Raw genomic sequence first — 13,659 nt, 5'->3', positions numbered from 1 at the left:
TTACAGGTCAGAGGTGAAGGCGAGACAAGACGTTAAACCAGACATCCGACAGCCGCCGTTCACAGACTACCGTCAGCCACCGGTGGACTACCGGCACCCTCCTGTGGCAGACTATCGGCAGCCACCCACGCTTGACTACAGACACCCGCCGCTGCTGGACTACAGACCACTAGCTCCTGATGCCAGACAGTTCGCAATCCCAGACTACAGAATGCCTCCAGTTCAAGTAAGGATGTTTTCCACAACAAAAAATTGCCACAGATCCTATCGCTGACTCTTATCTAGAGCCCGGCTGGTACTGTATTTTTGAAGCAGATAACGTTTTTTTCTATCAGAATCAGCTTTATTGGCCAGATATGTTTGGACACACAAGGAATTTGACTCCAGTTTCCAGTGGCTCTCACATACTCACATACAAAAGACATACAGATAAAAGACAGACAGATTAGGTGTCCATAATCACTCAGTATTTACTATATAGTGCATTATATTTACCTTTTGCCATTTTATTTGAGTGTCTGAATTCTGAATTTGAAATTTATGCACTATGTCATGCTCTCAAAAATTCCCACAGTTGAAAGAAAAAGTAAAAATGATTTGATTTGATTGAATGACTATGATTCATAAAAGTCCAAAATCTGAATTTATTGCTCACTAAAAGTAAACCAGTTAGTGTTTAGCTTTAGACTTGTTTAGAAGAATGATGATACAACATGTATATACATACATGTATGAAAAAACATGTAAATTCTCTCTCCTGGACAATGATGTAATGGTGACATTGTATTTAATTACTGCAAACATTTATTTGGGTTATTTGGCGTTTCTGCACTGCAGTGTCTTATTACTTAGCGGACAACATTAAATGCCACTAATGAAGTTGCTATCTATAACCCATACATATATACATACATATATGTAAAGCCAGTGCTTCCATTTGTTACTGATTTTGTGTAATTTAAAGCTGATTCCTTCATATCTTCATTGTGTTTTTTAGGATATTTGGATAAATCGGGCTACATTCTACCTCTGTTTGTGTTCCTTCACAAATGCTGCAATTCTTTCTCTGTATAAATGTATTCATGTATTTCTAATTAAAGCTGATGTTGGCTTTCTGTCTGAATAAATACCAGCCATGTTTTCACACTAGATAATGTTAGAGCTTTTGTCTGTCGTTTGTATTGAGAGTCATGTCGTGGTCAAGTCGGTAAAACTGAGCAGACTGTGTGCAGAGTACACAGCTAGCTGACATAGACATGTTTTCTGGGTATTTTAAGCAAATATACTTGAAGAGCTCCCTTGTTTATCATTAATACCTTTAATTTAATTGTTAGTTGCGTTATGTTTACCTGGCATTTACTCCATTCTTCCTCACTTGTTTTTCTTACTTACAGAGACCATTTCCTGCTGTTTTCTCCACTGAATCTAATCATATCTGATCTTTGCTTGTCTCAGCTTTCACAGGACTTTGACTTCTTCACAGTGGAGCTGGAGAAAAGCGTAAAAGGCTTCGGTTTTAGCATCCGTGGAGGACGGGAGTACAAGATGGACCTGTTTGTCCTACGGCTGGCAGAGGACGGACCGGCTATCCGCAACGGGAGGATGAGGGTAGGTCACTGGCTCCAGAAGTAGGGGGGGTCAAAGGGCCATCGCCCCGCCCCCAACTTTAATCTCCTTCTACATTCTTTTTAAGTCACAAATCACTGTGTCCCCTCAAATGCTCCTATATTATAACACTTTCAGTAAAAAAAACACTGCAGGTTTTCTATGATTCTCATTTGTGTAAACAGAAACATTTAAAACAGCAGCTGTGAGCGCGTTGCCGTCCTGTAGGTCCTGCGCCGAGCCCCGCATATCTCTGCTCCTCAAAACTGGTATTTTAATGTAACAGAGTGGAAATTAAAATGGAGCAACAGCGGGAGGGGGGAGAAATATGATGCTGCACATAACAAGATGCATACAGGCCATGAACGTATCACAGACAGGAAAGATACTGTGAGCAGAGCAGTTTCCAGTGTTTCATGCTTTTCTCCACATGTCAGCACAGAGATTGGTCCATAATGAAAACTGCAGAGAGCACAAAAGCCTCAAATTGTATGACTTTAATTAGCAGAGCTGTGCACACACTGAGCTCTCCACAACCACCAACCAATTTCCATGTATTTTGTTTCTTTTACTTCTCTAGTATTTCACTCAAATGTCTACAGCTATAGTATTATTGTGACTCAGGCAGGTCTGAAACGTGTTAGATTAGTGTCTGAATTTTACATTAATGTTGTTCGGGTGTCACTGAACATAATCCGGGATGTTGCAGAAACATCTGTACTGATTTTCTGTTTGTTGCCCACAGCTGCTGTGTGTCAGATTCTTCCCTTTGACTTTAATGAAATACCTGCAGCATCACACAGCAGCTGAAATGATAAGCGCCTTTACATCGAGAGAGTGAGAGAGCGCACTGCAACCCCTAAAAAGTATGAATGGAACCGCGTGTGCATCCACAGCTGTCCGCGGTCGCAGAACATGGAGAGTACACACACACACACACACACACACTGAAGAAACAGTATTTTACACCTCTCTCTTCGGTTTAAAGTTTCAAGTATCGCTGCTGGATGTGATGGGTTGTGGTTGTGGAGTACACTTTCTACATCGCCGCAGCAAGGTGAGAAGTTAAACCACTGGAGGTCAGCAGAAACGAGATTTTGAGGAGGTGTTAAGTTGCTCTTTAAGGAAGCTATTACATCCTCTCAGAAGGTTAAGCTGTTTTCTATCTTTCTGGATTACATAGCAAACGCTCACTGTAATTGTCTGATGTTATCAAAGCTGCAACAGCAACTCTTAACATTCGATTAAAAAAATAATCTGTCAAAATAACTCGGAGATGGTTCCTTTTTTTTTTTTTCCAGACGTTTGTCTCCTCCCAAATTGCTGCTCCTCAACTCTCAGCTGTTATTTAGCGCCAGATGATATTAAACAGAAGATAAAGACAGATAAAACATGTAAGCGCGTGAACTTAAATCATACCTTGGTGTTTGCATAGCTGCACAGTTCCTCCTCTAACTATAGTTGCTATTGTGTTATTCTATCAGAGAAAACAAACACATATTTTCTGAATTTATGATGTAATAAAAATAAAATGCAAATTCCCAAACTCTTTCCTGCCAGCAACACTACAACACATATTGCAACTTAAACAGTAACTTTTTTTCTTCCTTTATTCGTAGACGCAGATTTAATCCAGCAACCGACACGTCTCTCTTTTCTTATTCCTCTTTTTCCTCCTTCTTGCATGTTCTCCAATCTTTACGTCTGGCGCTGATAGCCTCCGTCTGCTCTAGATTCCTTATCTGTAATGAACCTGTCAAAGATAATGTGTGCAAAATGCTCTTGGGGGAGGTATTACTTACCCTCCACGGAGGTGTAATCGATGGAGGTCCGATGGGCCCAGACTCAGGTGGGGAGAGGAGGAGGGAATCTTGAGCTTCACTTGAAGTCAGCGAACATAAGCTGCCATGAATTTGTCTTGAACGGCCAGAGAGTAACACTCCTGGTAAGATATCGAAAGAGACTCAACGCTCTGCTCTTGAATAGATTTCAGGAAAACAAAGCGTACAGTACTCTGATCCTTCCTCCAACAAACTTAGATCCATACCTCCGGGTGCAGAGAGGAATCAATCTGTATTTAAGTAAATGTGAGACATTGGTTAAAAAGCATTTGACATGCCTGTCACTTTGGATTTCATTTGTGCTTTGAAACGTATTGAGGTGCAAGAACCAAAAAGCCCTGCTGCACCGCAACTCCCTGCAGTTACTCTGACATTTTGAGTTTAAGCCAAGTCATTTCTCCTCAATAGGCACTTTGTCACATTTTTAAAAAGGAGTAAAAAAAAAAAAATCTATTTTGACCCTAGTAGCCACAAACTCTTCAGGGACACCGAACAATAAGAAACTCTCCCTTTTTTGTGGTTCAAGTGCCACTGCAGAAGCTTTTAAGAAAATTATACAAAGTGATTGGTTATTAAAGATAATCATTCAGCACATGTAATTACCTCTCTAAGCTTTAAACGTCAATAAAAAGACTGAAATGTGCGAATTGTAGAAGCAACTCCTGCTTCAGTTCCACCGCAGGCTCCCATCAGCATTCACGTGCCGTCTCATTCAACTTTTGTTCCCTCTTTATTAAAGATGAAAATGGACATCGCTCTCCTCTGCTGTTAAGAGGTGAGGATTAATGAGCAAACCGTCTTGCCTTCCACCTCTCATCAGACCACCGTAATGACACCTAATGACTCCCCCTCTCTTGACTCGAGTCCGTTCCTGACTTTCAAATTACCCCAGCCATTACTGAAGGACTTCTCCATTTGTTAGCGTAATTGGCCGGCACGTTTTTTTGTCCTGTTCCCGGTGAATCCTCCCCATTAGTCAACCTCGGAGACGTCTCTTGAAGGGCTGAGAAGTGAGAGTCTTGAAGGAGGGAGGATTGACATTTTGACCCGTCCTCGTGTTCATCGGGGATTGGTCACAACCGCGGTGTAGTGCTTTGAAAAAAAAAGATAGTCCAGTTAATATTTACACTGGCTGTTAACCTAGCTGTCACAGTTATGGTTGTTTTAAATGGGTCGGACATTGGTATTCATCGGTGTGTCCTGATACGTTCCTCAACCACCCCATGAGAAGTGGACTACCATAATTCTATCCAAATGACACGTCCAAATTACTGCAGAAATTAATTATAACTGACACCAGTTCATGGCTGGTAATGCTTATTAATGCTTATGGAAGCTCATGGGGAAGCCAATGCATTATAGATCCATAAATCAATACTAAAAGAGGCTTGTTAATATTATGTTTTATGCGTAGTGTGCTCATTTCCAAACCTGCCACATCATAATTGATTCAATCTTAGGTTTGCAAACATCATCAGTAATTTGCTCATCCGATTTTCACCTTTGTGAACTTGATTAGGACGTTTATATAACACGATGGCACCTCATTTGTTTTTAATTTAGTGTTTCTGTCATCTAATTCTAGTTAATACAATATTCATTATTCAAATAGTAAATTGCACAGAATATATTAATCTTTGTCATGTTCTAGATGTGAAACTCCTCATTGCACGTTAGACCTTTCATTTTGCTTTTGTTATGCTTCACTGTAACTGGTGATTGAGCTTTAATTGCACTCTAGAAATCTATAAATGTAGCCTCAGTCCTGATCCAGTGCTTGTTGTGTTTGGCTAATCTGAACTCACAGTGTTTATCAGTCAAGTTGGCAACTAAACAACGACCTCCTTCCTTTGAGACATGGCTATCTGAAATGGTTTCGACCATACAAATAGATAAAGGCGATAAAATAGATACTCTTATGTTGTTTTATTTGAAAAATATTTCTCCTTGCTTTCTGTAGCAAGATTAATAAATAATGTCCAACATACTTAATTATAATGACTGTGTGACATTATATCTAATGTATGAAGGTGTTATGAAATTGCTTCACTTATTTATTAAGCAAAGAGAAACCATAAGAAAAAGCCTGAGATGGAAGGCATGAAATTCAATAAAATAATGAGTCATGATATTGAATTATATCTGGCTTTATTGTGTTTTTATACCATAGGGTCAAAAGTATGTGGACACCCAAACATTACACCTATACAGCAGTTCATTAAAACATACAGAATAGTAATAGAGAACAAAATACAATGCACAAGTGAAAAATAAACAAAAAAAAACACCTCAGGAGAGTAAGAAATGTGGCCACACCGAGTTGAACTCACTCATCCAGGTCAGTGAGGGCGGACGTTGATGTTGAACGATAAGGCTTGGATCGCAGTCGGCTTTCCGGTTCATCCCAAAGGTGTTGGATGGCTTCGAGGTCAGGGCTCCGTGCAGTTTTTCCACACCAAACTGGGAAAACCACTTCTTCATGGGCCTGGCTTTGTGTTGTCAAAAACGTTGCATAGAAAGCACACACACACATGCATTTTCTCTCTGACACATGTTTACAACTTCTTTTATTCTCTGTCACACACTTCCTGACATCCAGGTAGGGGACCAGATCATTGAGATCAATGGAGAAACAACCCGTGACATGACCCACGCCAGGGCCATCGAGCTGATCAAGTCCGGAGGCAGGCGTGTTCGTCTGCTCCTAAAAAGGGGCACAGGGCAGGTCCCAGAGTACGGTAAGTATCGATGTATTTCACTTCTACAGCAACTTTCTTTGTCTTTTGGGATCATTTCTTACCTCTTTTCTTAACTATATTCTCTTCAGTGTCTTATCTAATATCACTTCAACTCTTGATAACATTTTTTCTGGCATGCATTATATTCATGTTATATCTTCTGACTTTAAATACTCGCTGTATTCTTTATACTCTTTATTCTGTATTCCTACACTGTAAAAAACTAATTTTTGTCTTTTCTAACATCAGTTTATCTTCTGTCCATTTCAGTGATCTATCACTAATTGATTGGTCTAGGTTGTTACTTCCCCTTCTATAGGAATGGTATCTTCCAGTCTCTCCATGTGCATGAAAAGTGACAAGCATGGCTCCCCCTATTTCTTCCTAATGGGCCACTCTAAAGACACGGTTTGTGACCATACGAATGTTTTTCTCTTCACTTAACCCTGGCTTTCTGTGCTGTGGTTTTGCATGTTGTGTGATTTTAATTCTTTTTATTCTTTTCGGCACTTTTATATTAAAACAACTTGTTATATAACCACGGAGAGCCCGAACGGTCGAAGATTCTACCTTTTTGGTTGATGAAATAATCAACAAATATTGCTTCAAGCTGCAGGATGTTGTGAAATTAGTGAACATAACTCTCCTCCCCAACAAAAGATAAATCAGCAGCTACCTACAGGCCCAAAAATACAGCAATATGAGCGTTCACCCTGAGTCAGCCAGAGGAGATGAACGTGAAATATTGCGGCAGATTATTTACCCAGTGAAATCTCAGCGCAGCGTGAATTGAGCCTGGGAGGGGACATTTATTTGTGTGACACCGCGGGTAATAAAACTCCAATGCGCCACTCACTCCTGTGGCTCCTGCAGCAGCACGACGCTCACTTTTCCACACCCTCCCACTTCAGAGAAAGTCACTTTAAGGGAGCTCCGCAGCACTAAAACCACCCCGTGACATGCATTCATCAGGCCTTGGTGGTCACCCTCCAGCCCTTAAACACAGGAAATAGAGGGTGATGTCATTTCCCCCCCCTCCTATGTCAACCCTTTTTCTGCCAGCCCTCTTCCAGGCGGGGATTTAATATGCACACAGACACAGGGAGTCTTACTGCGGTCAGCCAGAAGACACAGTGCTCCATCATTAAGAGATCTGCGCTCTTTCTGAGTTACCCTGCTGCCTAAAAGTAGCAGCAGCCACATGTTCTGCTCTGTGTGGGCTCAATTCAGCATTTATCATCAGTAGTTTACCGTATTTGCATACTGGAAGGTTATGCGAATCATTTATGGTGATCAATTCAGCTATTTAAAACATTAGCATGCAAATGTGCAAAGGAGCAAGTTATTTTTGTTTTAGGGTCCTGTGCTGTGCTTTTTAGGAACAGCTAAATGCAAAACGAAGATCAGAAAAACAAGAATATAAGCAGCGTATTGTCGGGATAAAACCATACGGTTGTGGGCATGTGCATGAATATTATTGTGTGCTTGTCTGTGTGTGTTTTTGTGCCTCTATCTACAGTAGCATGAGCTCAGACTTCTGAGAATTACGCTTTTAAAATGCTCCAAAAAGCCCAAATAGGAATAAAAATGTGGAAAAATAAGACTTATCTTTAGGAGCAGCTCACAAGTGTTTATTTAGGACATCTGTCACTGCTGCAAAGCAAACATTCACATCACATGGTTAATCACGTTTATGCTCAGAGAGGAAAAGCAAATCAGACACAAGGATTTCAGAATCATCCGCCCTTCTGTTTATTTCTTTTAAACATACATTTTCTCAGTGAAAGGACGTTCTGCAAAATCTTAAATGACTGTAATGTTTTTAAGTTAATTTCATTTGTGTGAAACCATGGATATCTCAAGTAGCAATTAAAGAGTACTCCTGTGATTTCATAATGCAGTGAAGTGAAGATATGGGTCATATTCCAAAAACACTGGATCCTAAACTTCCCATAATGCAACTTCAGTTTTTTAGTTAGACTTTAGATTACTCAAGGATGTAATTTTCTCAGACTAATTAACATGTGAAAATGTATGAAATAGGTCAAAATGGAAACAAAAACAACTTGGACAAACTACTACTCAGTTCAAGACACCTCCTGAGCTCTCTTAAATCTCAAGTTAAATAGGATAATTGCTTCTATTCTTGCATTTGTACTGCATTTACTTTGCAGTTTGACAAATACATGGTCTGTACTTTTGTGCTGCTCTTAAATAGAACATACATACAAATTATGTTATTTCTCTTTCTTGAATAAATACAACATATAGTCATATAGTCATAGTCTCTTTTTAAACTTAATATTCCCACTAATAAGTGAATTCGACACCTACTGAGGACCATACATATTTTAGTTTAACCAAAAAAAACAATCTTAAAGATGCCCTCTAGGCCAGTTTTAACATGCATATAAAATACTCCACTTTGAATAATAATTTGTGTCTGATATGATTTTTCCACAAAAAAAAGTTCAATTATCTCGTTAAAATCCTTAAAATTACATGAATATGCAAATATAATTCATTTCAAAAGGTTAACCGCTGGACACGAGATGTTTCCTACTTCACTGTAAAGTTCATTCTCAGCGTTTGTGCACTGGAGGTTCCAAGTTTCCACATCACACTTGTGGAAGTTGAATAGCGGACCAGGATCGCGCTCAAATCGTAGGTACTCACAGATGAATGTGAAAACAGTCTTCTAGTGTCAAACTCTGCACCTACATCATTCTGCACAATGAAGCTCAAACATCCAAATGACGGAACAAGAAGCAAAATTCATTTTTGAGTGGAGGGAGACTTTAATTCAAGGTCCACTTACAAGCTTTTTCATGGCTTTCAACCACATCTTGAACTTTAGATTAATGTTTCCAAGGTCAAGAATGAATTTTCCACCTCAAATACTGTACATGCTGTAGTTTATATAATGTGAAACGCTAACTTAGCAGAAATATAAGGAGACTGGAGCCTTAAGAGAGCTGACAAAAGACATTAGTGCAGCGGGTGATAACCACAGGTTGCTTGAAGTCATGCTGGTACACACACACAGATACTGTAGGGCCATTTATGAGCCTAATGTCACTTCATTGTACCAGGTAAAAGTAAAAGACTGTTACGTTCCAGAGTACTCACAAGTGACCAGGTACTGCTCTTAGCTCTGCATCTAATATGCTCCAGCGCTGCATGAGATTCTCTTTATAATTGGGCCTCATGGCGCTTGTGTAGCTAACCTAGCCTCTGCCCCCCTGCCTAGCCCGCTGAAAATGACTGATGGCTGAGGGACGGAGACTCATCGGTGCAGAAACAGAAGCTAACAGTCTGTGAGAGTAGAGAGTTTTGGAGGAGCGCGGTGTAGATTCACTGCAGCTGCTACTCTGGATACAGAGTTCTTGAGGCTTAAAAGAGGGAGAGAGCGAGAGGCACTCAGCCCCTGAGGTTTTCATTCTCACTAAAGCACCACCCTATTGGGCACATCATCCATTTCATTAAACCTGTTTTCGATTTTCCGCCAAGGTTTTAGATTGGCCGGGGCTTTAAAGAGAGCGAGGGGAGGCAGATTGATGTTGCCTAAAAGTAGAGTTGCCCTGTGACACGATGGGAAGTAGGTTGTAGAGCCGCTGTGATGTTTACTTTAATGCTTTCAGCTTGTAGAGTAGGAATGATTGCTGTGATAATTATTTTTGTTTTGATTTAGTGTTTTGCGTTTTTTGGTTGTGCGGTGGCATGTGTGCAAGCTTTTAAGCAGAGTGAAAGAGCGCGTTTGTGTTTTACATTATTGACTCTGTGAATGTGTGTTCCAGACAATGCCGCCTCATGGGATGCTTGCCCTTCAGCCTCCCCAAGCCTGTCGGAAGTAGCCCCTCCCATCGACAGCCTTTCCATGTCATCGCCTTCATCTCATCTGGCCCCAGCCCCCGACCCACCTCACCTGCCGCCTCTGGACGTCCCTCGAGACCCGGTGACACGAGACAGCAGGACAGAGCGTTCGAAGAGCCCCCAGAAGTCCGAGCTGCTAAATCCGGATCCGATCAGCCAGGGAAGGAGAGTGGCTACAACCGGCGGGAGCGGCAGAGCAAAGAAAGAGGGTGGCAGGTCCACCCACAAGGGGCACAGGGTGCAGCCCACTACTGAGGGGGAAGGGGGCAAAGAGGGGCAGAGCGGGGAGCACAAACCTTCCAGAAGCACCAGAGGGAGGTCCAAGGAGAGAAATACTGGGGACAGCAGCTTTCCCGGTGGGAAAAGAGAAACCACCCAGTCTCCCAGTGGCTCCATGCTTCCGCATACTAACGGGAACAGCAGGGACGATGTGGAGCGTTACAGCAGCGGGCAGCAGCAGCAGCAGGTGGAGCTGGAGCAGAGCAAGCCCAGGCCCAGGGAACTGGACAGGGACCTGGGAGAGAGCCGGCCCAGCCTGCCCATCAAGAGCACCAGCAGCGGCAGCGCAGCAGGGAGGAAGGCCACGGTCTCTCCTGGGCCTTGGAAGATCCCTGGATCAGACAAGCTGCCCAGCACGCTACGCACAGGCACGTCCACGCTGAGCAGATAACACCGCAGCTCCAGCACGGTGGTCCAGAGCGCAGTGGCCACACTCATCTGAACTAAACCACCCCCATCTGGATGAAAATACCATCCTCACGCCTTCCTGTGCCCTTGCTCCTTCCCTTTATCTCCCCTCCGCGTAACTCGTTCTCCCATAAAGTCAAAACCAAGGGGGGGCAGGGTGATCTGGACCACGTATTTTTAGAGTTTTATTTATGATACTGTACTCTAAATTATTTTGAGAAATATTTTACACCCACCACCTTAAGAACTGGAAAAATCACCCACTTTTTAAAAAAAAAAAAGCGGAAGAGCAAGCAAGAATGTGTGTGTGTAGCGTGACGGGGAATCATTTGGGAGGTACAAACATTGAAGAACTCCATTTCAAGTCCCACCCCCCCCCCCCCAAATTTCCGCAGCAGCAGAACCAGGGGACGAACATTGAGATATAAACAACTGACAGGAAGCAACTGTCGGTTACCAATGGATTTTTTTTATATATATATCTACGCAATGGAGTCTATTTTATGAAATGGAATGTTTAAAAGAGGGTTTGCCTGTTTTTGACAAGAGCGAATGGGACAAAGAGTGACAGCAAAGATGAAATTTACTCATCAACAGAACTTTGCCTTAACAGAGACTGAATGGGCCTGAATCTGTCTTGAATAATCTATCAGATGATTATAGACATAGATATATTATAATGAATATGAATATGTGGGATCATTTTGTAAATAAGATCATCTTTAAGTGAAAAGAACCTTAGTTGAGCCGATGGAAATTCTAGTCCACGCTTGGTTGAGCAGAGAGGCGCAAAAATATGGACGAGAACTTTCACCACACCAACTTCTCCCTCTTCTACACTCCCGTTCAGCCCTGTGATTGCAGTTCGGGGTCTCGGCAGGCCTGCTGCGGTCGGCTGCACGGTCTATTTGGGAGTTCAGCGGGGATGTCGTGTCAATCCATTTTTCTCATTTCTGTGCTTAACGAACAAAGCAATCCACAACGGTGGTGTCCAGCCGGACGCTGAGAGAAGGAGCTTGCTTGATACCGAGGGGCAGAGTGCCTTAGACTGACAAGAGAGGTTGGCTTTTTAGTCAAAGGTTCAACTCCAAAATACTTGAGAGGGTTCAAAACAGGCTGCTATACAACTCCAACTTTACAGAATATAAATAATAAACTGTATTTTTTCAGATGCGAGTGTGATACGGTGAAATATCATTTATTTCACAAGCTTGTGTATGAAAATAAGTCCATTACCAGAGGTGTTGATGGTCCATATTTGTGCAAGTGGTTCATTTTGGGTCATGATAGTTTTCATTGCTGATTTCTTAATGAGGTCTGACATTAGTAATTTCCATGAAGAACTGCTTATATAAGATTGTGTAATCAAAACCAAAAACAAACTAAACTAGTAAAATCTGATGGTGAGTCACAAGAGAATTAATCTCACTTGTCAAAAGCTCACTCGCGTAACCATCCGTAACCTGACTGATCGCCCTCAATTTGAAAAGGAAACATTTCTATCATTTCCAGGCCCGGCTGAGGAGAGTTTGCACCCGTCACAGCCGCCGTCTGTTGATTTGTTTTGGGTCGATTTGGTCTATGATATTAAGACGTGCATCTGCACCCCAAAGCTCCCTGTAGGTTTTCTTTGAAAGCTACGCTCTTGTACATTTTTTATACAATAAGCTGATCATTTTAAGAGCTACAAATCTTATACTAGCATCTGTATCTTCTGTGCAGAAGTGGTAATTTTTCCTCTGAATGAGCCAATATTATTAGAAGAAAAAAAAAAAGAATAGAACAAAAGTTTCTTCTCCTTCCGCTGGTGAGGGAAGTGCAAACTGTTGAAAGAATGATAGAGCAAAGGGAGACAAGTAATTATGTTTGCCATTGTAATCTGTAATTACACAAGGAATAAGGGGACTGACTTTAAAGCACAATCTCACACAGAGGGGTTTTAGGATATGAATTATTGTGTCAGGGAACAGAGAAAATCATCAGCCAGGCACCAACGGCTCAGCTCTTCAATCACTTGTAGATGGTACAATGTCCCAAAAAAAAAAAAAAAAAAACGCCCCAAAACTAAATTTAACATTTGTCAGAGAAAAGGTAGCAAAAAAAGCTGCTTAAATACTGAATCTTCATGCCCATTTGACCGGACTGCTCCTTTATTTTGTGACTTCTGTTTGACGCAAAAACAAACAAACAAACAAAAAAATATGTGTGTACGTTTGCTCAGCCTTTGCACAACTCACTGCTTTCCACGTTTGAACTGTGTCCATCGAGCCAAATTGTAAGTAGTTTTCTACGGGAAGCGAAAAAGAACAAAAAAAAAATACAAAAAAAACAAAAAAAAAGAAGAAGAAGACATCTAGAGTTGTATTTGCAAAAATGTGTGTGCTGAATTAACAACACACGCTGCACCATAAACCCCGAGCGGCTCAGTATCACTGTGTAGTGTTATAGCAGTGTGTAGACCCTGAACAAATATCTCTATAAATATGACTCAGTGTACTGTTGATGGTCACAAAGACTGTAAGTGGAGCAACTATTTTTATGAAATGCAACACTATGGATATATTAACTTTTGCAAAAATCTTGTTTACCTGTATGATATTCTGAAACGCTGTCAAATAAAAGAAAATCTTGACACATGAAAGATTCATTTAGGATATGCTGCTGTGTGATTTATTATGGTTGTCTGTTTTTATTATTATTATTATTATTATTTACTCCCCTGTTTAGCATTTATAAGCCGAGTACTTCCATAAAGTTGAAGAAATGGCCAAAATCAAAGCAGCAGAAGCAGAGATAACCTGACTTTTAGTGCTTAGTAAGCTGTAGGTCAAGCCTCCTACATTTCCCATAATGCAACTTCACAGTGTTCTTTCATTAGACAAAACCTTACATGTCTTCTAAATGCCCACTTCTTT

At 41.2% G+C, this 13,659-nt stretch overlaps 1 protein-coding gene across 12 annotated transcripts in view; it reads left to right on the top strand.

Annotated features, from left to right (window-relative positions):
* magi2a (membrane associated guanylate kinase, WW and PDZ domain containing 2a) overlaps window positions 1-13,395 on the top strand; it is a 235,785-nt gene extending 222,390 nt beyond the window's left edge. For 9 of the 12 annotated variants that reach the window (XM_042403984.1, XM_042403980.1, XM_042403978.1 and 6 more), the window contains 4 exons: window positions 1-226; window positions 1,456-1,608; window positions 6,046-6,184; window positions 9,982-13,395. In XM_042403984.1, coding sequence (XP_042259918.1) covers window positions 1-226; window positions 1,456-1,608; window positions 6,046-6,184; window positions 9,982-10,727 — 1,264 coding nt within the window. In that variant the 3' untranslated portion in view covers window positions 10,728-13,395. Of the gene's footprint in view, window positions 227-1,455; window positions 1,609-6,045; window positions 6,185-6,481; window positions 6,593-9,981 lie in introns of all 12 variants that reach the window. The other 3 variants (XM_042403985.1, XM_042403987.1, XM_042403979.1) reach the window with 3 other exon arrangements.
* Window positions 13,396-13,659: the final 264 nt, after the last annotated feature.

Source organism: Thunnus maccoyii, chromosome 23 (genome assembly GCF_910596095.1).
Source record: "Thunnus maccoyii chromosome 23, fThuMac1.1, whole genome shotgun sequence".
Lineage (NCBI taxonomy): Eukaryota > Metazoa > Chordata > Actinopteri > Scombriformes > Scombridae > Thunnus > Thunnus maccoyii.
Note: the sequence above shows the minus strand (reverse complement) of the source record. Positions and strands in the feature narration are given on the sequence as shown.